The 26,536-nt window shown below is 42.9% G+C and overlaps 1 protein-coding gene across 1 annotated transcript in view; it reads left to right on the top strand.

Annotated features, from left to right (window-relative positions):
* LOC139758253 (putative neural-cadherin 2) overlaps positions 1 to 26,536 on the top strand; it is a 125,082-nt gene that overhangs the window by 85,963 nt on the left and 12,583 nt on the right. Inside the window, exons 12-24 of the mRNA XM_071679463.1 lie at positions 932 to 1,145; positions 2,588 to 2,790; positions 9,419 to 9,582; positions 9,898 to 10,063; positions 12,832 to 13,248; positions 13,428 to 13,906; positions 14,751 to 15,168; positions 16,507 to 16,803; positions 18,687 to 18,787; positions 19,260 to 19,421; positions 21,469 to 21,798; positions 22,547 to 22,740; positions 23,574 to 23,763. Coding sequence (XP_071535564.1) covers positions 932 to 1,145; positions 2,588 to 2,790; positions 9,419 to 9,582; positions 9,898 to 10,063; positions 12,832 to 13,248; positions 13,428 to 13,906; positions 14,751 to 15,168; positions 16,507 to 16,803; positions 18,687 to 18,787; positions 19,260 to 19,421; positions 21,469 to 21,798; positions 22,547 to 22,740; positions 23,574 to 23,763 — 3,335 coding nt within the window. The remainder of the gene's footprint in view (positions 1 to 931; positions 1,146 to 2,587; positions 2,791 to 9,418; positions 9,583 to 9,897; positions 10,064 to 12,831; positions 13,249 to 13,427; positions 13,907 to 14,750; positions 15,169 to 16,506; positions 16,804 to 18,686; positions 18,788 to 19,259; positions 19,422 to 21,468; positions 21,799 to 22,546; positions 22,741 to 23,573; positions 23,764 to 26,536) is intronic.

Genomic DNA, 26,536 nt, shown 5'->3' with positions numbered 1-26,536 from the left:
TCATGGGTGTATATATACATACACACACACACATATATATATATATATATATATATATAGAGAGAGAGAGAGAGAGAGAGAGAGAGAGAGAGAGAGAGAGATAACGGTCAAGTGAGGTATACAAATGATAATTTTAAATACTTCCCATTTTATTCTTCTCTATTCGTTCTCTCACGTATTCTCTCGTCCTGAAGGCGCATTACGCAATAAAAAACATGTGACATAAGAAGGAAAGCATGTTATACATATCTTCAACATGTTATACATATCCGCAACAGGTTATACATATCCCTGGTATGTGTTCTGTGTATGAAGAAACAATAGCACAATAGCTAGGGTCCAACACACATTCCTGGTTACAATATGGTTTTTCAAACACTCCAAAAAAGATCTTCCGTTCCTCTCCCTCCTACAAAACAGAAAAATGGATGTAAAAAATACATTTGATATAACTCGAAACAACTCTCCCTCCTATAAAATACACACACACACACACACACACACACACATATATATATATATATATATCCATATTTACCATAACTGTGTCTGCTCATCTTTTATCAAAAAAGCTATAATTTCAATAAGTGTATCAACTCGTCTGTTATCTTAAACATTTATTGTTTTGATTATGGGCTACGGAGTGAAGAGCGTGACCTTTGACCAATACCTTGAACTTATATCACTTAAGGTCAGATGACTTCCTGTGACCTCTGTGCCTTTTGATATGTATATACTCCTCTCTCTCTCTCTCTCTCTCTCTCTCTCTCTCTCTCTCTCTCTCTCTCTCTCTCTCTCTCCATTTCTCCCTGCTAACCAGACAAGAATTGCGGTGAGCGCTACGCGCTAATCCTGGCCTAAATAACAACTGTCTCATCGTAGGTAGGCAGGTATTCTCTCACGCCCAACTCTTCGTTCCTCCTTTTCCTAGGTGAACGTGACAGATGTGAACGACAACCCGCCGTTCCTGGCGGAGTCGCGGGAGGCGAGGGTGCGGGAGAACGGCGGACCGCAGGTGGTGCGCCGCGTGCGGCTGGGGGACCCGGACGACTGGCGTAAGGGTCACGGGCCGCCCTTCACCATCAAGATGGACCCCCACGCTGCGCCCGTCGTGAAGAAGTTCGTGGAGCTCAAGTTCGACAAGCGTAAGTTGCGTGTGTGTGTGTGTGTGTGTGTGTGTGTGTGTGTGTGTGTGTGCGCGCGCGCGTGTGTGTGTCTGTGTCTGTGTGTGCGTGTGTGTGTATGTGTGTGGGTGTGTGTGTGTGTGTGTCTGTCAGAATCTACTTGTATGAGGAGGAGTGACCTCCTATAAGCTGTGCACGTCAGTGCTATCCAACACCTTCTCATTCCGTCTCACTGGTGTTTGGGATATAGCCTCTACTACCATGAGCAAACGCAGTTCGGACACGCCATTAAGCTCCTCCTATAACAGCCTTCCTTCTGAATCTCTTAGCTTAATTAACTGCCTTCTTAACTAACAATCTACATCTGATGGATTTGTAGAAAAGTGTAGATTATCTCATGCCTTGTCCACGACAAATCCTTTCAACATTTCCCTTGTTCCTCCTTCCGTATTCTGTTGGACTCGTTTCTTGCTATGGCTTGGCCATTTCCTTTCGTTGTCTTACCTCGAGAAATTCCACGGCCTTCTTTTCTCTAAGGTTACATTCATTCGGAATCCATTCAGTTGATTAGATTTTTCTTACTATAAACTCTCATTACTTTTTCCTCAGTTCTCAAACGCCTTCCCAATCTTACGATATCTTTCATTGTCTTAAGATTTGATTTCCACAGTTTCGAAATATCTTTTAATATCTTTTAATCCTGGTTCTCTATGATTGGCAGTGAGTTCCCCAGCTAACGGCTTTATAAGTCCTTTAATTCTTCCCTTAATATTCTTTTTCTTCTTCCATCCATTGTGAAGTCTTCACGATCTTCCTCCAGCATCCTACTAACGGATCTAATTACAACTGTGTCTCGCCTGACTCCATTTCTGATTTCAAATTCTAGACTACCTCACCTCAAGGCTTAAACTGGATTAGATCTCTCTAGTTTTTAGTTTCAAGCTTCAAGGAAATGAATATTCTCACCTAAGATTCTCCGGAATCTTGTCTATTACTTAAGTCTTCCAGATGTTCAAACTCAAGATAAAGCAACGCTACTCACTGAAATGTCTACTTGACAGACAGCCTCTGAATTTGTCCTAGTTTGATTCCTTATTTCTTCAACTTGAGTTTGAACATCTGGAACACGAAGTAATAGACGAGGTGTTTAGAGTTTTGGGTGAGGATATTCAATTCCTTTAGGCTATTTAGTAAACCCACATCGACAAGAATTCGAGCATACTGCACATGTTCTCTGATGTCTGATTATTCCCCTACCCGCACTCTGCCACAATGAAATGATACATTTATTTACCTACCGCCGAAGGAGTTCAGCTTGCGTGCTCCTCTCTCTCTCTCTCTCTCTCTCTCTCTCTCTCTCTCTCTCTCTCTCGTGTGTGTGTGTGTGTGTGTGTGTGTGTGTAAAAGAGTCCTTAAAACCAATCCATCAATCCTACACGCGAGCGTGTGTCTTCCTGTCGCAGACGGCGACGGAGGACGCGGAGTGGGACTCGTCAGGACTCTGGGTCCTCTGGACCGTGAGGAGCTTCCCCTCCTTCTAGTGCCGCTGCTGGTGGCTGACGCAGGCTCCCTCTCTGCCACCGTCACCCTCACTATCCGAGTCACCGACGTCAACGACAACCCCATGACGCCCGCCGTACGCACAGTCTCCGTCATGGTCCTTCAGGTAGGTCTTCCGTCCCCTTCCCGAAACTCGGTCGTTCTTCCCAGACCGTCTAACCTTTTCTGATATGACTTGAGACCTACAGCTACCACCACGACTACGACGACGACAGCTGCAAAACAAACCTCTCGGTGCCTGGTACGGGGAGATGAGAGATGGTAAAGCCTCCTTAGATATGGCCCGTTACTGTTGATATGTGGTGAGATACGGCTCTTTACAGATCAGACAACAGTCGTTTAACAGAGTTCAGACAACAGACGTTTAACAGAGTTCAGACAACAGTCGTTTTACGTGACAGACCCCTTTTGACTCCAGCAGTTTCCAGACACCATTCATATCGTCATCCACGACTAGTTGGACCACATTCTTTCCAAAGGCTAACCATCGTTAGTCACCATCGTTTTCCGGGTAATTATTTTTATGAGTTCCTCAGAGGAGACAGACCGCCACACTGCTATCAGGGCAACAAGAGCAGCCACAACTTTTAACCTGAAGATTCAGAATTTCGTTGTATATATATATATATATGAAGGAAAACAAAATGAGAACAGCTCTTAAGTCTTTTAAGTACTTTTTACTTTTATGTATTATAATCATATTTCTTACTTTTCATGTAAGTTAATCCATTATACATACCTTTATCTACATCTAAAATTCTCTATCTCTTACTTTTGGTATGAGTAAATCTAAAGATACGAGATATTACTAAAGTGTTCTTATACTTCAACACTATATCTCATACTTTCTGCATTTCCATTTCTGGTCATTGTGCAGCTTAACAGATGCATGAACAGAATGAGATTTCCTGAGTTTTGATTACCAATATTGTTCGAACATTTTGCATGCAAATGTCTGTATAAATATTTTTCCAGGACATTCTTTTCTCCAGGGCTTTGCATGTCCATAATGTTTGTATTCTGTGTCGGTGCATCGCTCGGATCTGCGTCCTTTTCCCTTCTCTCTCATACTGGAAGGGTTTGTGGCGTCTGGCCAGTGCTTCAGTGGCTGTCAAGTGTCACTCCTTTGGACCAGGTAGCTGTTTTTTAATCTTTATCTTTTCTGCCTCACCCACACGTGGACCGCCTGGCTGTCTCATAGTCCACAAACGCACACAAATCTCTCCATCTCACGCATAACACACGACTCCTTCGTTCTCCGGAATTCAACACATTCCCTGCGGTGAGCACTACGCGCTAAAACTGGGCCCACTGATAACGTGGATGGCATCGGCCACTCTTTAACAGTGAATCTATCATCACATCCACATGAATCTATCTTCAAAACCACAACACGGGGAGAGCAAAACGTCAAAAGCTCTGCCAATAAAGGAATACTCTCAGAAAATGCTTCGATCGAAGTAAGCTACCTTAGGCTGGAGGTTAAGTCGATGTTTATTATCCCAAGATGCAGCTCCAGTAAGACCTCGATGTCCTCTCGACAATACATACACACCGTCCTCACTCTATGGTCAAATGGGAACACCAAGACCCACTGACTGAAGTTGTTAAGTTCCTCATGAAATTTATATATATCAAAACACTGCTCGTACGTAAAGAATACATAGTCTTTTTTATCATTATATATATATATATATATATATATATATATATATATATATATATATATATCTTTTGCGCAATCCATCACTGATTCCCTAAATACATCCCATTCATCCCCCACTCCCCTTACTTCCATTGTTCTCACCTTTTTCCATTCTGTACACAGTCTCTCCTGGTACTTCCCCACACAGGTCTCCTTCCCAAGCTCACTTACTCTCACCACCTTCTTCACCCCAACATTCACTCCTCTTTTCTGAAAACCCATACTAATCTTCACCTTAGCCTCCACAAGATAATGATCAGACATCCCTCCAGTTGCACCTCTCAGCACATTAACATCCAAAAGTCTCTCTTTCGCACGCCTGTCAATTAACACGTAATCCAATAACGCTCTCTGGCCATCTCTCCTACTTACATAAGTATACTTATGTATATCTCGCTTTTTAAACCAGGTATTCCCAATCATCAGTCCTTTTTCAGCACATAAATCTACAAGCTCTTCACCATTTCCATTTACAACACTGAACACCCCATGCATACCAATTATTCCCTCAACTGCCACATTACTCAGGGTAGTGAGTGGTGGGATGAAGAAGTAAGAGTATTAGTGAAAGAGAAGAGAGAGGCATTTGGACGATTTTTGCAGGGAAAAAATGCATTTGAGGGGGAGAAGTATAAAAGAAAGAGACAGGAGGTCAAGAGAAAGGTGCAAGAGGTGAAAAAAAGGGCAAATGAGAGTTGGGGTGAGAGACTATCAGTAAATTTTAGGGAGAATAAAAAGATGTTCTGGAAGGAGGTAAATAGGGTGCGTAAGACAAGGGAGCAAATGGGAACTTCAGTGAAGGGCGTAAATGGGGAGGTGATAACAAGTAGCGGTGATGTGAGAAGGAGATGGAATGAGTATTTTGAAGGTTTGTTGAATGTGTCTGATGACAGAGTGGCAGATATAGGGTGTTTTGGTCGAGGTGGTGTGCAAAGTGAGAGGGTTAGGGAAAATGATTTGGTAAACAGAGAAGAGGTAGTAAAAGCTTTGCGGAAGATGAAAGCCGGCAAGGCAGCAGGTTTGGATGGCATTGCAGTGGAATTTATTAAGAAAGGGGGTGACTGTATTGTTGACTGGTTGGTAAGGTTATTTAATGTATGTATGACTCATGGTGAGGTGCCTGAGGATTGGCGGAATGCGTGCATAGTGCCATTGTACAAAGGCAAAGGGGATAAGAGTGAGTGCTCAAATTACAGAGGTATAAGTTTGTTGAGTATTCCTGGTAAATTATATGGGAGGGTATTGATTGAGAGGGTGAAGGCATGTACAGAGCATCAGATTGGGGAAGAGCAGTGCGGTTTCAGAAGTGGTAGAGGATGTGTGGATCAGGTGTTTGCTTTGAAGAATGTATGTGAGAAATACTTAGAAAAGCAAATGGATTTGTATGTAGCATTTATGGATCTGGAGAAGGCATATGATAGAGTTGATAGAGATGCTCTGTGGAAGGTATTAAGAATATATGGTGTGGGAGGCAAGTTGTTAGAAGCAGTGAAAAGTTTTTATCGAGGATGTAAGGCATGTGTACGTGTAGGAAGAGAGGAAAGTGATTGGTTCTCAGTGAATGTAGGTTTGCGGCAGGGGTGTGTGATGTCTCCATGGTTGTTTAATTTGTTTATGGATGGGGTTGTAAGGGAGGTAAATGCAAGAGTCCTGGAAAGAGGGGCAAGTATGAAGTCTGTTGGGGATGAGAGAGCTTGGGAAGTGAGTCAGTTGTTGTTCGCTGATGATACAGCGCTGGTGGCTGATTCATGTGAGAAACTGCAGAAGCTGGTGACTGAGTTTGGTAAAGTGTGTGGAAGAAGAAAGTTGAGAGTAAATGTGAATAAGAGCAAGGTTATTAGGTACAGTAGGGGTGAGGGTCAAGTCAATTGGGAGGTGAGTTTGAATGGAGAAAAACTGGAGGAAGTGAAGTGTTTTAGATATCTGGGAGTGGATCTGTCAGCGGATGGAACCATGGAAGCGGAAGTGGATCATAGGGTGGGGGAGGGGGCGAAAATTTTGGGAGCCTTGAAAAATGTGTGGAAGTCGAGAACATTATCTCGGAAAGCAAAAATGGGTATGTTTGAGGGAATAGTGGTTCCAACAATGTTGTATGGTTGCGAGGCGTGGGCTATGGATAGAGATGTGCGCAGGAGGATGGATGTGCTGGAAATGAGATGTTTGAGGACAATGTGTGGTGTGAGGTGGTTTGATCGAGTAAGTAACGTAAGGGTAAGAGAGAGGTGTGGAAATAAAAAGAGCGTGGTTGAGAGAGCAGAAGAGGGTGTTTTGAAATGGTTTGGGCACATGGAGAGAATGAGTGAGGAGAGATTGACCAAGAGGATATATGTGTCGGAGGTGGAGGGAACGAGGAGAAGAGGGAGACCAAATTGGAGGTGGAAAGATGGAGTGAAAAAGATTTTGTGTGATCGGGGCCTGAACATGCAGGAGGGTGAAAGGAGGGCAAGAAATAGAGTGAATTGGAGTCATGTGGTATACAGGGGTTGACGTGCTGTCAGTGGATTGAAGCAAGGCATGTGAAGCGTCTGGGGTAAACCATGGAAAGCTGTGTAGGTATGTATATTTGCGTGTGTGGACGTGTGTATGTACATGTGTATGGGGGGGGGGGTTGGGCCATTTCTTTCGTCTGTTTCCTTGCGCTACCTCGCAAACGCGGGAGACAGCGACAAAGTATAAAAAAAAAAAAAAAAAAAAAAAAAAAAAATATATATATATATATATATATATATATATATATATATATACATTGTTTTTCGGGGAAAGGTTTCAAAGTAATGTAGATAAAATGCGGATGTGGCATTATTATTTACAACAAAACTTTTACACGCGGAAGTTTTAATGAAGTTAATTCCCCCCCACCACCACCACCCCGCGTCTTCCAAGGGGTACTTTATTTCCAGCAGTTGTATACACGATATAGGAAATAAAAGCAAGGACACACACACACACACACACAACATACATGTAATGTGTGTGTGTGTGTGTGTGTGTGTGTGTGTGTGTGTGTGTGTTACCAGGTCCTGCCGCTTGAGGTTATACCGCAAGTGAAAAGTTACCTTTGAAGAAGCTTATCACTGGGAGTACAGTCTCGCCAAAGAACTTCAGTCCCCATTTCCCTGCCACTGGAAATAGCACTGCCTTGGTCAGCGGGAGCCTCAGGACACAGGTCCTGGGTAGCACCAGGTTTCTTCCTCAGACACAGGTCCTGGGTAGCACCAGGTCTCTTCCTCAGGACACAGGTCCTGGGTAGCACCAGGTTTCTTCCTCAAGGCATAGGTCCTGGGTAGCACCAGGTCGCTTCCTCAAGCACCAGGTCTATTCTAAAACTTATAGTTAGCGTTGTCTGAGCCGCAGGTCCAATTAACTACAAGGGGCAATTAAAGACGTCAAAGACAGACTACCTCATCCACCAACCGTAAAATCCCAAACACCTTCTTCTTCAGGTGTTAAGGCTAATTCTCAAGACCACTTCCACTCACACAAACTCCACGTAACCCAACCTAAAAGCTAATTGATTTACGATAATTATGCCCAAACTTTCAAAAACAATTGTTTAAAATCTTCCTCAAGATCGGCAAACCGTGAACGATTCCAGGAGGATTTAATTTCGTACCTTCGTCTCCCTGTGTCAATTTACGTAAGGAATCCTCCGTTAAATTTTGAAAGATAAGGAGTGTGTACATAATGAAAAATGACGTTTATTTACGTATGAGCTCAAATGCCTCCTCCGCCTATCTCTAGTTTTCGTGAAGATGAGAATTCTTGATTTGTTATATCATTTTTTGTCCTTTATCTCGGTCAGATTAGAATTATGAGACATAAATGTTGCTTAATGAGGAGGTCTCTGGGTAATTTGAGCCTACAGTGCATACAGCTGACAAGCCTCAAGCTCGTTCGAAGGATTATGGTGGGTAATTTGATAGGAGTGGATGATATAATGACCGCCGCTAGCATCAAGCTAGTGCCATTACTAATATCCTTACTACTACAACCATCGCCAACACATTACCATCACCACCAGCACTGCTATCACCACCATCACCAACACCAACCTCCACCACCACCACGAACACCATTTACACCAACACCATCACCACACCATCACCATCACAACGTAACTATCGTCTCCCCACACCATACAACCACCTGTGTTCACCATGATCACCAACAACCACTCACTATCTGCCTCACCACCATCATCTCCTCCACAATCCGTACCAATCACCTACACCTACACTATCACAATCACCATCACCCTCACGGATCATCCCGATACCAGACTACCACCACCAGGACTACAGCCACAACTACAACCACTACCACCACTATTCTGGTCCCTGTGTGATCTCCGGCTGCACACAACACTTCAGGGCTAATGCGTCGTCCCCAAAACTTGAGAAACTACTTTAATAATTGCCATTCGACCAGCCCTCTCACTGCTCTGCCATTCAACCAGCCTCTTGCTGTTCTGCCATTCGACCAGCACTCTCACTGCTCTGCCATTCGACCAACCTCTCATTGCTTTGAATGTTAGTCTGGTGTGTCTTGGTTTCTATCTCTGTGTTCTCTGCTTCCTGGTTTCTCTTTCCCCGTGTGTCTCTGCCTCTGTTTCCATCTCTTTGTCTATCTGTCTGTTCCCTCGTCTCTCTGTCTCTGTCTCTTTGTCTGTCTGTTCCCTCGTCTCTCTGTCTCTGTCTCTTTGTCTGTCTGTTCCCTTGCCTCTCTGTTACATTGTATAGTTGAATTAATGCTTGCTAGTTTACGTATCATATCCTTCTGTTTGTAGTTGGGACTCCCTGAGTGTCTCTGCCACTGTTTTTGTTTTCATTCTTCTCTTTCCTGTCTCTCGCTCGCTCTCTTTTCCTTGGAAAAGATAAGATGTCTTCATTGCCAAATTGTATACATGATACAAAATGAAATTCTTCATGGCCCCCTCCTCTCCTTCTCTCATCCACTCACCACTCACCTCCTCCTCTTCTTTCTCTTCTTCCTCCTGCTCCTCTTCATCTCTTTCTTCCCCCCCAAACAGCCCCAGACTTCCACCGTTCCCCTGGGTAGAGTCTACGTACATGACCCGGATGATGGAGAATCGTCCTCCAAGACCTACACCTGGAGAGGTCTTCATCACCCCAACTTCGCCCTCAATAGCACCACTGGAGACCTCACTATGCACCTTGGGACTCAAGATAGCAGGTAGGTGATTTGGACTGTGATGTGAGGGTGATCATAGTGAGAGGAGGTTACGGATGACGATAGCGGTGGTAATGAATGAAAGCAGACGTGGTTTAGATGAGGAGAGGTTAGCAAAGATGATGGGCACGAGATGGGAATAATTACTTTGATGATAATGGTGTTAGAAATGGGTTTAGTCAGAGTTTAATAACTGTTTCTTAAAGGGTGATGGACTGGAGAACAGTCAGTCAGGATGTGAAGATGACAAGACGAGCCACTGTTGTAGAAGGGGGAAGGGTTAGTTACTGACTTACCCCTTATCGTTTACACCTGCAGGTATGACCTGACCTTCCTGGTGAGTGACACCAGTCAGGGTCAGTCAGGGGTCAGCGCCAACGTCACAGTCGAGGTCAGGTCGCTCGGCCATCACGAGGTCAGACAAGCAGCTCCAGTCACCCTGGAGGTCGACCCCTTCTTGCTGGTCAAGGAGGAAGAGGAAGAGGTGAGGCTGGAGAGAGAGAGAGAGAGAGAGAGAGAGAGAGAGAGAGAGAGAGAGAGAGAGAGAGAGAGAGAGAGTTCTTAACAAAGGACTGGGCTAGCGTGCTACACTCACCGCAGGAAAGTAAAAGTCTACGAAGAATTGAGTCGCTTGACGTATATGCAGTCAAGTGTTGTGTACGAGGCGGAAAGAAGGACATCGACAGGTGGAGACAGACAGACAGACAGACAGACAGACAGACAGTCACACACACACTAGGGAGAGAGACAGGGAGGAACCATACCGAGTAATCTAGGATTAAGCCGCACATAAAAATTCTTTGTCAGTCATGGCTGGAATCCAAATGAAGACAAACAAGGAAGTTCCTGGGACGAGGATGAAGGACTGATGATGGATCGGCTCTGTGTATTGTTTGCTGGATGAGCATGGAAAGTTGTTTGTCAGGATGCAGTGTTTGCGTGAGAAGGTTTTTCGTCAGATTACATTGTCTGCACGGATGGTTTTCGTCTGTCAGAGAACACTGTTTGCACGGAAGGTTGTCTGTCGATCAGATAACACTGTTTGCACGGAAGGTTGTCTGCTGGATAACATTGTCTGCACTGATAGTTGTATGTCAAATTACACTGTTTGCACAGACGGATACCTCTCAATACAAGTTGTTTGTATGGGAATTTGTGCGTCAAACTACACTATTTGTAGGGTCGTGACGATACCTGTGGGATTGTGACGATACCTGTGGGATTGTGACGATACCTGTGGGATTGTGACGGTACCTGTGGGATTGTAACGGTACCTGTGGGATTGTGACGGTACCTGTGGGATTGTGACGATACCTGTGGGATTGTGACGGTACCTGTGGGATTGTGACGATACCTGTGGGATTGTGACGGTACCTGTGGGATTGTGACGGTACCTTTTGGGATTGTGACGGTACCTGTGGGATTGTGACGGTACCTATGGGATTGTGACGATACCTGTGGGATGGTATTTGCACATTCTTCTCTCTGATGATCTCTAGCCCTAGGCATCACACATGCTATTCAACCTCCAATGTATATACTTCCTTTTAAACCACCTCGACCTAATGTCTTAAGCTTCCACCTCTTTTCGCTTTAAGATACTTTTTCTTTTTATTTAGGACTGAGTGCCAAGGTCTTTAAGGCCTCGACGCCAAAGTTTTAGGACCAAGCGCCAAACTTGCGCTAGAGAGAGAGAGAAAAAAGAAGAAAATATAAAAAAAAAATAACGTGTGTATCAGCAGGAGAGATGGATGATATAGTGGCGACAAAAGTTTAATAAAGTTACGAAGGAAAGGATGAAATAATGGCGAGAGAGAGAGAGAGAGAGAGAGAGAGAGAGAGAGAGAGAGAGAGAGAGAGAGAGAGAGAGAGAGAGAGAGAGAAGATTTATGAAGTGTTGTGGGGAGGTGTGAGGGTATTTCTGCTTTCGTGTGTGTGTGTGTGTCTGTGTGTGTGTGTGTGTAGGAGCTGGTTCCTGCAATCGTGAGGCGTGTGGGAGCTGATTTTGGCTCTTGTGGTGTGTGTGTGTGGGGGGTCTGTTTCCTCTTTGCTTTTTCCCTAAGGTGTTTGGAACTATTTACTGCTTGTGGGGGGATATTTATGGAGTCCATCTCTACTTCTTTCGGTGTTTGGAAGAGATTTCTGTTTTTTTTAGGGCGCATGCCAGATAAGTACTGCTTTTTGAGGTGGTTTCTGTTCTTCTTATATGGGCGGACGAATGGAGATAAGAACTTTATTTTTTTTAAAAATGACTGAATCTGGAAACTGATACAAGACATGACTACTGTATAAAGAGACAAAATAGAAAAGAAAGAATATATATATATATATATATATATATATATATATATATATATATATATATATATATATATATATATATATATATGAAATTCATAGACAACACACTGGCCTGACTGGCAGTCACCGTGAAAGGGAGAGTGGGGTGCCATGGTGCTTAGGGGGGTTTCGTGGCGGAAGTTGGCCTGTGTAGCTAGATGTGTCTTGGATCGATTTCTTATGCTCTCACGTTTTACCAATTCTTTCATAATGATTTGGTTGATAAATCTGCTCATCCTATTTTCAACAAGATCGTTATGAAAGAACTGGCAAAACACGAAAACATGAGAATATTGGTCCAAGATACATGAACCTACCCAGGCCGACCCCCGCCACGCAACCCCCCTTAACCACATGGCACCCCCCACCCCCATTCTCCCATATATATATATATATATATATATATATATATATATATATATATATATATATATATATATATATATATACACAGACACAAACAGCGACAGAAGGGAAAACAAAGGGATACGAGAAAGATAAAATGAAAGACGAGAAACAGGTCTGGAGAAAGAAGATGAGACTACGAAAGGAAGTGTGCAGAAAGACAGGGATGTGCAATTAGACCATGAAAGGAAAGAAGATTCTCTCATGTGCCAAGGAAGCGTGAAACGCGAAGGAAGAAGGTCAGTTTGGATGTAATACACTATACTGACCCAACGCTGAGAAATTCACACTTGAGATTGTGTATGGGTGGTTCTCCTTGTGTGTGTGTGTGTGTGTGTGTGTGTGTGTGTGTGCGCGCGTGTGTGTGTGAGTGTAAAAAGGAAGAATCAACTAAGTGTGTAAGAGAGTAATGAGACACAAAGAAGTATAATCAGTCTGAGTAATAAACGGTGTATTTACACAGAGCTGCGAAAACTTTACTTGATTTTGTGTTTGTGTATTCTTCAGGGCGTTCCTTCCCTACTGAGTCAGCTGGTAGCAGTGGTGCGGGCATGGGTGGAGGAGGAGGAGGAAGAAGAGTATGAGGAAGAGAAGGAGCTGGCGAAAGAGGACGAAGAGGAAGAGAAGACAGAGGAGAGGGAGGAGGGGGAAGAGATGAAGGAAGGTGACGTGAGGAGAAGGAACATGGGAGTCGAGGTTGTGTCAGTACAACCGATGGAGGGAGGCGTTAGGCCCCAGGCAACAAGGGTGTGGTTGACGGCTCCTGGCGTTGCTCATCTCGACTTGATGCTCCTCTACAGGAGAATGAGGTCTGTCCCCTTACATTACAACTTCGAATGTGTGAGAATAACATTGCGTTATCTACACCCAAAACACACCAAACCATCTCGTGGTTATGTCATAATCATAACAGGTTTTGGGTCAGTCTTGAAGAAATGTTTTGTCTATAAAATCTCATAGCAAACCTTTAAGTGTCATGTATCATTTAACATGAGTTTTTCTTTACTTGGTAATTTGATTCCAAATTGTAGAAAGGCCTCCCATTTTTGCTGGTCGTCTTGAGGGATGAGTAATGATGCATCTTTTACCCCGTCCAACTTCAGCTGGGAAAAGCCTTAGGCGTCAAGGTCTTAGAGGTGGGCGTAGGAGTATGTGTTGAGGCCGCCTACGATGAAGATAATGATGACAACCACACAGCCACTCCGAACACCACCCAACATCCTCATCGCGAGACCTCGGGCTGTGTAGATGTGTGTGAGGATGAAGCTGCCCACGATATCACTCGAGAAACCCCCTCGAGAGCGAGCCAACAATCCATCTACAAAGCCACTCAGCAAGTCACACAACAACACACACCTAAAGTCATCCAGGAAGCCACTTATAAGGCTCGAAGTTCGCCCAGCGATGACTACGCCTACAGCGTGGTAGAGGCAGGGACAAAGGCGGTTGTCGGACCCCGGGTGGACCTCCTCGACATCTGTGGCTGCGACAGAGTCTTCGCGCCCAGGAACAACCACCACACCTGCACAACACACACTTGTCTCAACGGTGGCAGATGCTTGCCTACCCTTACTGGATACAGGTAAGTAGAACATCTGCGTTTATGATTAAGAGGCCAGGGTGAGGTGAGTGTTTTCAGGCTTGTAATGAACGTTGTTGTTGCGGGGAAAGGAAGAAAGTACCAGTCTACAAGATGTGGTTGAGTGGAGCATTTGTGTCACAGGGATGGATATTACTGAGACACAGCTGTGTTGGACATCTGATCTACTGCGCAAACAAGGAAGTGTCTGCAAGCAAGTTAAGGGAGTAATTGGCTCCCATGAACACAAAGCTTATGCTCACTGAAGAAGCACTAAATTGTGCTTCTTTTTTTTTCTAAGGCAGTAATCTCGTTCATTAAACTTCTGTCTCAGGATTGGGCTCTCAGTCACTGGGAACATTTTGAGTCTCAAACAGACAAGGCACAAGTCATTTCAGCTTCCATAATTTGTCAGCAGGGAATGATACATAAGATAAGCAACTTGAATTCGTTAAAGCAGGGCTCATTTTGTTCACAAATGGTCGACATAAGTAATAACTGGTCACGAATGATGGAAAATAATTGTTTTACGGTGACAGAATCTTAACTTCTCCTAAGGGGAAGCACCTCACTCTTACCCACACACGTACATACATACTTATCTAACAAAAATCACATATAAATACGCACACATTCATACACATAACGTCTCCTGGGGCACCTCACTTTTCTTCCAACCCCACAAACAGATAAACACAATCACTTTACCATCTCTCATACACTATACTACAAACCTCATAACATCAACCAATATTATGGCGTTTACAAAGAGAAGAGAAAAGCCAAACACACCCTACTGCCACTGGAGAAACTCACCCCTACAGTGGATCACTCTTTTCATCTACAGATGTATATGTCCCTTTGGCACCGAAGGATCCCGATGCAAGATGCTCACACGACACTTCGAAGGAGGTCCTGAGGACCCTGGGGATTCTGAGAGAAATAACTCCGACGGTAGAGGTCGTCAAACGGGCGGATGGGCATGGCTGCCACCGATCCCTCCTTGCACCGACGTCCATCTCAGCCTAGAATTCCTGACGACTTCCAAAGACGCGACGATACTCTACTCGGGAGCTTTGGGAGGAGAGGACCCTTCTCTGTCTCCTGAAGGTACTGAAGGAGATTTGATGGCCCTAGAGCTTCGAGAAGGACGTCCTTCGCTAGTCCTTGACCTAGGGGCGGGACCAGTGTTCCTGACCATCAACGCCTCCTACACGGTGACCGACTTGAAGTGGCACAGACTCGATCTCATATGGAAGGACGGGGTGAGTGGTGGTAGTGATGGCCATTTGACGTAGTATATTATATACTATATATATATATATATATATATATATATATATATATATATATATATATATATATATATATATATATATATTCTGTTCTCCCCCTACTGCAAATTGTGTTTCACTGTCTTTGCATGTCTTTGTACGTTTTTCTTTCCTCTCTCTCTCTCTCTCTCTCTCTCTCTCTCTCTCTCTCTCTCTCTCTCTCTCTCTTTATTTTTTCCTCACGTCCATTGCTCTTTCATTTTCTTCTTGTTCTTTCCTCTCTCTCTCTTTTCCTTCCACCCTCTCTGGTGCCATATTTACACACCCTGCTCTTCTTTTGTATCTTTTCTATTGTTCCATCTTCCTCCCTTCTCTTCCGTCACTTAACCTTACCTTCTTTCTCTTCCTCCTCTTTCCTTCCCCTTCCCCTCCTCTTCCTCCTCCTCCTCCTCAATCCATCTCTATCACCTTTTCTCGCCGTCACCTGAACCCGTAATGCATCACTGAGGGTCAAGTGCGAGTGGCAGGTTCGAAGAGTAATTAAGATGCTGTTAATCAGAGGTTCATTTATCGATGCTTCTGAATTGGAATTTTGATTAATCCTGTGTTCTTAGTGGGAATGACAGCCTCAAGAAGTGATTAATTTGATATTAATCTAAGAAGGATTTCAGTGGAATTTGATACCGTGTCTCGTATTCGCAGATAATGCATTTTCTTATATGTATATGAAAATCATTTTCATTCCTTGCCTCATCTTCAAAATCGAGGATGTGAACACTGAAAATGCACAGCGTATTTTCGTCTTTTAAGTTGAGATTTTGAATGAAAATCTACAAGACAATTAAGGGCCAATATAAAAGCAGAAGACTGTGTGCATTTGCAGTTTATATCTACCGTCCTTAAGTATACTTACGTGTACCATACCATGCTCACATGTACCATTTACATTAGCGGACCATACCAGAGTCACATGTACCAGAACGTACTCATACGTACTGTAGTACATTACGTGTAACATATCGTGCTCACATGTACCATAGCACACTTATATGGACCATATTAGATTATGTGTACCACAGTGAACTCACATGTACCATACCATACCGACATGTAGCATACTCACGAGTACCATACCATATTCACATGTACCAAACCCACGAGTACCATACCATACTCACATGTACCAAACCCACGAGTACCATACCATATTCACATGTACAATGATCTATCACAAGAGATAACATCTTTAAGAACCAGGATATACGTAGAACACATATGGAATCCTTTACAATCTCCTTTTCCATTTCCCCTCCCTCTCACACCTCACAGCGGGTGGAGATCATCCTCGACCTATGCATGGGCGGGAGCCTTGACGACTCCACCTCGCCCACGACCCCAACCGCCCACGACAATGATGACGAGACCACCACACCCACGCCCACGCCCGAAGACGCCCATACATGTAGGGTGGGCTCGTCCTTACCCGCGGGGGCCAAGGTGCTCAATACCGGACAGCCATTACAGATGGGCGGGTTGGCTCCCATGACCACCGCCCACGGCACCAGGCCGCCCATTGTGGCACGCCCTTTCCAGGGATGCATAAGGAATTTGAGAATCAACAGCGAGGTGAGGGAACCATTGAATTCTTGTTGGTCTGAGTGTGTAATTTCTAATATATATATATATATATATATATATATATATATATATATATATATATATATATATATATATATATATATATATATATGGGTGACTCTGTGTGTGTGTGTGTGTGTGTGTGTGTGTGTGTGTGTGTGTGTGTGTGTGTGTGTGTGTGTGTGTGCGTCTAAATAATCAGTAATTCTTGTCTGAAATAAATCCCAAACAAAAATCCTTTTCTCCATGACCTTTTCCTTTATCATAACCACAAGACATTCAGACCACGAACCGTCCCTCTCCCTAACTCCCCCCTGCATTCGTGGTAGCCTTAGCTAAACACATTTTGCCCTCAGAATTTATGGGGATAATTCCTTGCTTCACATCCAGACTCTTGACTTTATATCCCAGAGTATATTAGTTGGAAGATGTGAAGTCACACCCAGCCACCACGTTCCTGGCTGCTTTTATAGTGGTTGTTTGAATGTGGTTTTGAATATGTTTTAACAATTCCTTGCGTGTGTTTTCCTACGTATATATGTATGTATGTATATATATATATATATATATATATATATATATATATATATATATATATATATATATATATATATATATAGATTTCATACATATTCTTCATTGCCTGCGTTAGCGAAGTAGCGTTAACAAACAAGAGTACTGAGCCTAAGAGGGTAAAATCCTCACTTGGTCCCCTACTCTGTTCCCTCATTTGGAAAAGTAAAATCTCGAGGGTAGGATTTCCAGCCCTATGTAACCCCTATTATTCACAGTAGCGGAAAGACATTTGCTGACGAATCATGACACACAAATTGTACGGCTATACATTACTGTAGTCCACAAGATTCGAGTGACGTGAAGGCTGCCTTCCCCATCTTTATCTATGATAATTTTTATAAAATTTCTGCGACTATTTTACTACCAATCCAGTGGAACATAACTTTCTCAGAATTTCTGCACAAACGAATAATTCTTTTTTTTTCATTCAGTGTTGAATGTCCTGAATGCAATCGTTGTGAACTAACAGATCTGAGTTAAATTGTTCAGTTTTATGCTTGTCTTTCATTACCTTTTATTTGCTTTGTCTTGCGATTTTTTCCCCAAGTTTTTTTTTTTTCTTTTACGTTATTTCCCTTGACTATTAAAACAAACTTCATGCTTCGTCTGTCATGCATAAGACTATGTAAATTACCAATGATTTACATAATCACATCAAACCAGAGGGCTACCTTCTTTAGGGGTTTCTTCAAGACTCATTAAGGCTATGACGTCCTCTCGTCTGAACCACAAGTCTAAGAACGATAATGCACAGGGCCAGCTGAGGAGGAGGTGCAAGAGGTATCTCGGGCAATAGTGGTGGCTGGTTCGGTGGTTATGTTCTAACTTTCGTCTGATCATCTGCTCGGGTCATGAAAGTCGTCAGCGTCAAGTTATTCCGCCAATCGAAATTCATTAATACATTCTTCGCGTTTTCAAGATAACTCTGAGAACATATACGCTCTCACTACACTAATATGGCCCTTGGGATCCCGTGATATGAGGAATCGATGACTGTAATCCTGAAGTACGGATGGTGTTCGAATCATGGAAGAGAAAGCATGACTCTAATATATCTGGGGAGTGTACTTTCCAATGAGTGTATGGTGACATTAAGTTTAAGACTGACCATATATATACATATATATATATATATATATATATATATATATATATATATATATATATATATATATATATATATATATATATATATACGACCACTGTCTATAAATTCAATCACCATCTTCACTTCAATTATACTGACACATTTCATATCTTATACCTCATCAATTCTGGCGTCTGGACCTGCCAAGCTGGTGGACGTGGGAGAGAGGGTGTTAGGCCAAGGCACTACCCCGGGGTGCCCAGCAGTCGACTGCCTGGCCGCCTCACTCGACTGTGGCTCCCACGGAAGGTACGGTGGGTCTCCAGAGGTTTTCTTTCGTTCAACCATTCCAAGAGATAGTTTCGTCTTCTCTCTCTCTCTCTCTCTCTCTCTCTCTCTCTCTCTCTCTCTCTCTCTCTCTCTCTCTCTCTCTCAGAACTTCAAGAGCTTCGCACTATAATGCATGTAAAAGGAATTTTATCCTGTGAATAGCCTTTTCAGTGTCTTTCGGAAGCTCTTACCCGACGCCTCACGAAAAAAGAAAAAGAAAAAAAAAGAAAATATATATATATATATATATATATATATATATATATATATATATATATATATATATATATATATATAAACACACACACATACATATACACTCTCCATGTATAAAGTCTCTTTCTAAGTGCCACTCTCTCTCTCTCTCTCTCTCTCTCTCTCTCTCTCTCTCTCTCTCTCTCTCTCTCTACACACACACACACAATACATCCCCCAATCTCGTTTCCTCTAGGTGCCGGGGGTCGCCGGGATGTCTCAGATGCGAGTGCCCGCCAGGGTGGGCGGGACCTTCGTGCACCACGCCCACAACGCCCTCGGCCTTCCACCCCAACAGCTACGTGAAGTTGGCTCTATCCTTCACCTCGCTAGCCTACACCACCACCATCCACCTCAGGTCAGGACACCAAAAAAATCTTTCGTTTGCTGGGTACTGATAGACAAAGTCATTCACAATCATGGTTTTGGTGGAAATTACAACAGAGTTGGTTCTCGTATATCTACAACACAATCATCATTTCCCCATTCCTTAGAATCCTGTTAAAATCCGGGAGTTATCTGTGGGATAAATTCCATGCCTAGGGAGCTGAGGGTAAGGTTATAGGTTATATTTCTTGACTGTTTATGAGACGAACGGATTTTTATTTCTAAGAATTTATAACATTTTTTGGGGAAGGATCTTTTATGGGAGAGGGAGGCGGGTGGGGGGGGGTTCCTCCTTGGGAATGTGATGGCTTAGAGAATGTCAAGGGCAAGAAGGACCAGATGAATGATTTTGTAAATTCTCTAAGTAGTAATGTATAAGTACACTGAAAGGATGTCTCGCAGCGAATGATAGAATCTTGTAAGTTCTTTTAAGTAGTAACATGTAAGTATAAAGGAATAATGTCTCTCGCAATAAATGACAATATCTTGTTCAGTTCTTTATGTAGAGATGTGTAAGTACACTGGAAGGATGTCTCGCAGCGAATGATAGAATCTTGTAAGTTCTTTAAGTAGTAAGATGTAAGTATAAAGGAATAATGTCTCGCAATGAATGACAATATCTTGTTAAGTTCTTTATGTAGAGATGTGTATGTACACTGGAAGGATGTCTCGCTACAGCAGAGAGAAGCAAAGACACACAGGAGAGAGTGGAAGAAGTCAAATGACTCACTCCGTCATCTGTTTTGATATGATTTCCTGTCCATTACTCTCTACGATGGTAGAGTCAAACCAAGGCAAGGTGTCTCTCTCTCTCTCTCTCTCTCTCTCTCTCTCTCTCTCTCTCTCTCTCTCTCTCTCTCTCTCTCTCTCCTATCTATCTATCTATCTCTCACGCACACACTCCCTCTCTAGACAAAGCACAAGGGGTTTCCACGTAATGTACGAGAGATCAGGTTAACGAGACTAGCCTTGAGTGCTGCCACCCGGCCTTGGACGGGAGAGAGAGAGAGAGAGAGAGAGAGAGAGAGAGAGGCACAGGAACAGACTCAGCTGAATGTCATACGCATCTCGACGACCCGTGACAAAAGACGACTCTCAACACACGTAATCTTAAAAGTCGGGAAGACCATGAAGTTCCTCAGTGGCCCCAGCTGCCTTGATTTCTCCAGGGAGCCGAGCTCCCTGTTAATTAGACAAAGAGATTCTGATGACTAAATTGCGTTTGAGTAATTATATTTCAGGCAAATGGACAAATGCATATGATGCCGTGAGGTATACGAAACGCGTGCATACAATATGGTACATATGTTCTTGAAATACGAGAAGATATTAAGGTATTCTTTCATCATGTGCGATTAGGATCATAATATAAATACTGTAAGGGGATATTAGATAATCCTATGACTTGAAGATTAAAGTGACATACGGAGAGAGATCATTTACGCATCAAAATCAAATCATGTGTGATGCAGAGGTAAATGAAATCATTCTACTATGGGGAATTCTTTCTTGACTCTCTCTCTCTCTCTCTCTCTCTCTCTCTCTCTCTCTCTCTCTCTCTGACTCTCCGCCAGTCGGTCTGTCTGTCCCTAGGCTTAATTCTGGCTCACAATCTACACCACTCTTGACTTTTACTTCAGGAAAACCTATTGTTTGATCTGCTTCGCTCCGTCTTTACTCTTTTCATTTAGTTTGGTCTTCCTGATTGCACATTTCTCATCTCATTCTGGACACCTTCCTCTCAATTTTCCATTTCATTTGCAGTCTGCTTAGCTTTTCCTCTCACTCTTTGTTAACTTCCTCTTCCTCACACACCATCTTTAATACTCCTACTCCTGTTCTTCTTACCCAATTTTATCTATTATTTCAGCCATCCTTTGTCATCTCACCCTACCCTATTTCATCAGCCCGTTTTCTCTCCCACTCTTTCTTTCTTCCTCTATCCTTCCTTCATCCTTTCTTCTCTCTTAACGCCGCCTCCGTTCCTTCTCTCCTTCTCTCTCTCTTTCTCTCACCAGATTCCGGACCTGGAGGAGGGAGGGACAGCTGGTCCTAATGGGGGGTCGTGACCCACTCAGCCTGCAGCTGCAGAGGGGGCGCCTGTGTGTTGCAGGGGAAGGAGGAGAGGGAGGAGGGGGAGGAGGAGGAGGAGGAGGAGGACGTGGAGGAGGAGGAGAAGGAAGGCTCCTCCATCGCCCCCGACCATCTTCTTCTTCTTCTTCTTCCTCCTCCTCCTCCTCCTCCTCGTCTTCTTCCTCGTCCTCGTCGTGGTCGTCCTCGTCCTCGACCCTCTGTCTCACGCGGGCTCATCTTATAGACGGTCGATGGCATACGCTCACCCTCTCAAGGTATGTAAGTATAAGTACAGTTATGTATAAGTATGTATAAGTATGCATAAGTATGGTCCACTCGTCCCTGCTCGCATGTTCACCTCATCCATCCTGTTTTTAGTTGCCTTTCATGATGAGATATCATCATGATGTAAGAACAGACAACAGACCTAGCCACAGCCGAGCGCACAACGGACCCATACCGTTGACAGATGAATAGACGTGACCAATCAACAACAGACATAAGACGTGTCCACTGCCACACAGGAGAAGTGGTAATGATGCGACGGACAAGACAGTGTGTAACAGACAACAGACGTGACCAAAGTGTTAAAGACAGCATACCTGTCCACTGTATGACAGATGACAGACATAATCCGAAAAAGAAACAGATTTGGCTCACAACAGACAACAGAAATGACCTTTCACAGACAACAGGTATGACCCATAACGGATACCAGGTACGCGACCCATAACAGAAAACAGTATATGACCCATGAGACAACAGATATGAACCATAGCAGACAACAGATATGACAGACAACAGATATGACCCATACAAGAAAACAGATATGTCCCACACAAGAAAACAGATATGACCCATAGGAGACGACAGATAAGGCCCATAAAAGACAACAGATATGACCCATAACACAGCATATATGACCCATAACACAACAGATATAACCCATAAAAGACAACAGATATGACCCATAAAAGACAACAGATACGACCCATAACACACAACCTGACTTAATCTTCGCAGGTATGGATCATCCACCATCCTGAGCGTCGACGACGGAGAGGGGGACTTTTACAACGCCTCCCTAACCTTCCTGGGAGACCCAGGGCGACGCATGCACAAGGAGACGGAGGCTACTACTGAAGGCGTCCACGTCGGTGGCTCACCGGAGTACTTGGCTCTCAGTGTCTTCAGCGTCCACGGCGATTATTTTGACGGTGAGTAATAGAACACGGTTTATGTTTCTGATGCTGATTAATTGGTGTTGATGGCGACGCGATTCATTATGGTACGTAATTGGTGATTTTTAGGTCTCTTTCAAGGCGATTAACTGCTGCTGTATCAGATTATCTTAGTGCGAGATTTGAAGTTATCAAATAATTAATGAAGATCACTTCTACGACGCAGGATATCATAAAGGAAAGTTATACAAGATGATTATCAAAATAGTTATATGGGAGATATAGCCAAGTGCATGTAAGGGTTTTTGTAGAAAGTTAGAAGGAATGAAGATGACAATCACTGTTAAAGTCATCAATCTTAATGGTTCTGGGTAGTATAGAGGTAATTAACTGACTGTAATTGCTTGACCACTTACCGATTGTCATACTAGTAAGTGATCATACGTTCTTTAAGGATATGTATGAAGCTATTTCTCTCACTCATGGTAACAGCTGGAACTTCTTATTTCATGGTGGCAAACACCCATTCAGACAACTCACTTCATGTCCATCACTGCATACAGTTGTAGAACTGTGTACCCAAACACAATATCTCAAACATTTAGGGTGGAAATCCTTGCTATAGATGCAGTCAATGACCTGTATAACTATCCAAGGGGCAAGTAATGCTAACGCTCATCTAGAGATGTATGGTATCTATTGATCCTAATGTATAGATAGGTTAGAAACGCCAGATAAACAGATATATAGAAACCGAGAGATGCATACAGCGAGCAAACACTTCCATAATCATGTGGTGTCTATTGTCTCCCACAGTACAGACAAGATAGAAAAGCTATAAATATATAGCTTTGATCTTCCCTCAACAGGGTGCTTAGATGACCTCAGAATCTCTGGGAAGAGCATACCTCTTCCTCCTGCCGTCAACAGCACGGCGTGGGGGGAGGTCAGGGGTTTCCAAGGCGTCGAACGAGGGTGTGTGGCTCCGTCTGCATGCGTCAACGTCACCTGCAACCCGCCTCTCACCTGTGTGGATACCTGGAGGAGCTACCACTGCGGGTGGGTATATGCAGGTGGTGTTGTGTCGTCCTCCTCCTCTTCTCTGTTTTCCCTTATCACTCATCCTCAGGAGTGATCCATCTGTTCCTATCTTTTCTTATTGGTATTTCCTCATTTTCTTGCTTCTCTTTCATCAGCTTTTTCATCATTTTCTTGCTTTTCTCTCCATTATCTTTTTCATTTTCTTGCTTCTCTTTGCATCATCTTTTTCATCATTTTCTTGCTTCAATTTTCATCAGTTTTTTTTATCCCTTTTCTTAACTATTCACCAATTTCTTCCTCCTTCTTTCTGCCCACCTCATCATAAGCTTTTAATCTCTGAGGCTCTGAGTTAACAATCGCATCTCCTCTTCTTTTTTTTTCTGAACTTTCTGTTTTCTCTTGTGTGGTAAACGCGCGCTTCTGGAACCATTCATTTAGCCTGTAATATATTTCACATATTTTCCGTATCCATCTCGCCACCAGCCATCCTTTCGTATCATCTTTCCCATGCTGTTATACCTTGTTACTTACACTGTCTTATCTCTCGTTTCTTCACTGTGTTATCTGGTATATTATATTTTTCCTTTGACACTTATGAGCATCTTTCGTTTTCCTTCATATTTCGTCTTCACTCTCTGGTTTCGTATTTTCCTAGATTTCCTTTCTCCGTCTTTCTCCTCTTGTCTTTTAATTTAGCTTTCCTTCCTCCTCCACACCACCACCTCGTCTTTCATAAGGTCGCCTCTTTCCATGGCTTCATCCAGCTTTGCATCTGTCTGGCGCGACCAAGAGAAGAGCTCAATGGAGATAAGAAACAAAATGGACCCATCTAGATAAGCTTACAGATGTGAAAGCGAAAACTCGTAAAATCAGCCTAATTCACCGTTAAAATATCTAATGGTCGGGAATACTGCACATATCTGTGAATCTGGGTTTCTGTTTTTCCCTCTTCGTGTAGGTGGAAACCCCCCTTGTTCCCCTGCGGTACTGGGTTGTTAACTTAATTAGACCGTATTTTCACAGCCTAACAAGAAAGGGAGATCAAAAGTTGATTGGTTGGTTATTTGGGCTTTGGGCCAGTAAACTACAAGGGTCATTAAAAGCCATCAAAGTCTAGTTACTACAGCCATCAACTTATAAATACAATCTTTAAGACCTTCTTCATGTGTTAAGGACAACTCTAATACCACGTACGCTCTCACTATACGTGTGGCCCTTGATACAAGAGGGTAAAAAGTATATATACATACTTAAAATTGATAATAACATCGCTTAGAATTGATATTTTGAAGTTCGACTTCCGTCACAAAAGAGATGCTGACTATCATAATAACTCATATATATATATATACTTTTACATTATTGACAAAAGTATTTTTTCGTCTTTTTTTAATCATTCCGTATAATTAACCTAAATACATTTAAAAGTGCAACGTTATTTCCTTCTTTGAACATTTTTCCTAATGAGTTGGTTTTAAAACACATGTAACTGTAATTTGTTTAATTATTCCGTAACTGAGATGTCTCTAAATTTCCCATTCCTTTTTTTTTTCCAAAGCATAGGCTACCACGAACAATTATACTAAAGAGAGTAATTAGTTTGTAGATAAAACAGCAATGATTGTGATGATAATGAAGATAATGATGGGTATGGAAATGGTGATAATGATCCTAGTAGCACTGACGGTGGTGTAGTGATGGTGACAGAGATGGAGGATAATGGTGATGGTGAAGATATGGGTATATAAGGCTACTGGCGTACATGATGATGGTGAGTATGATGGTGATGGTAATAGTGTTGGTGGTGATGGTGATGATGTATGGTGGTGAGGATGATGGTGGTGGGGTGCTGGTGGCGTTGAAGGTGAAGATGATAATGATAATGATGGTGATAAACTTCATCATATTGATGGAGGGTCGCCCACAATTACCACGTTGGCGATTATGATGATGAGGGCGATGACGTAACAGCAAATAAAGATAGCGATCACTATACGCCAGGTTGGTACAGAATATTTCTTCAGAGGCCCAGTCCTCTGTTCTTAACGCTACCTTGCTAATGCAGGAAATGGCGAATAGTTTGAAAGAAAATAATATATACTTCCCACGTATTCCCTGCGTGTCGTAGAAGGCGACTAAAAGGGGAGGGAGCGGGGGGGGCTGAAAAAAACTTCCCCTCTCGTTTTCTTTTTAATTTTCCAAAAGAAGGAACAGAGAAGGGGGCCAGGTGAGGATATTCCCTCAAAGGCCCAGTCCTCTGTTCTTAACGCTACCTCGCTAACGCGGGAAATGGCGAATAGTTTGAAAGAAAAGAAAGATATTTCCTTTAATATCATAAATTGGATAGTACAGAGACCATGGTGAGACTAATTTCTGATCTCATAGTATCTCATGAAGAAAACAAAAAACAAGTTTTTGAAATATATTGCGTTATTGAGGCGGTTGCAAGACATATCTCTTGATTTCATATAGCGAGCCTTGAACCAAAAATTCCTTTGTAATATATCTCATTCATGCGATTTCTTTTCTGTATATTAAGCTACCATGGCGCCCACAAATTTTTTTCAGAGAGAAAACTAACAGAATCCTAGAATAAAACTTTTCCATGATATACTAAACCTTCTCATTTTGCCCCTTTCCATTTCGTGACCTCACTCTTTTTGCCGCCACTTATAATTGATAGACTGGAAAAGGGGTTTCTGCTTCCAGCGATGTGCTTTTGTTTTGTGGGATTTTATATTATTCTCTTTTTTATATATATCTTTTGACGAGATAACCTATGGCTTTGTGG

Source organism: Panulirus ornatus, chromosome 30, assembly GCF_036320965.1.
Source record: "Panulirus ornatus isolate Po-2019 chromosome 30, ASM3632096v1, whole genome shotgun sequence".
NCBI lineage: Eukaryota > Metazoa > Arthropoda > Malacostraca > Decapoda > Palinuridae > Panulirus > Panulirus ornatus.
Note: the sequence above shows the minus strand (reverse complement) of the source record. Positions and strands in the feature narration are given on the sequence as shown.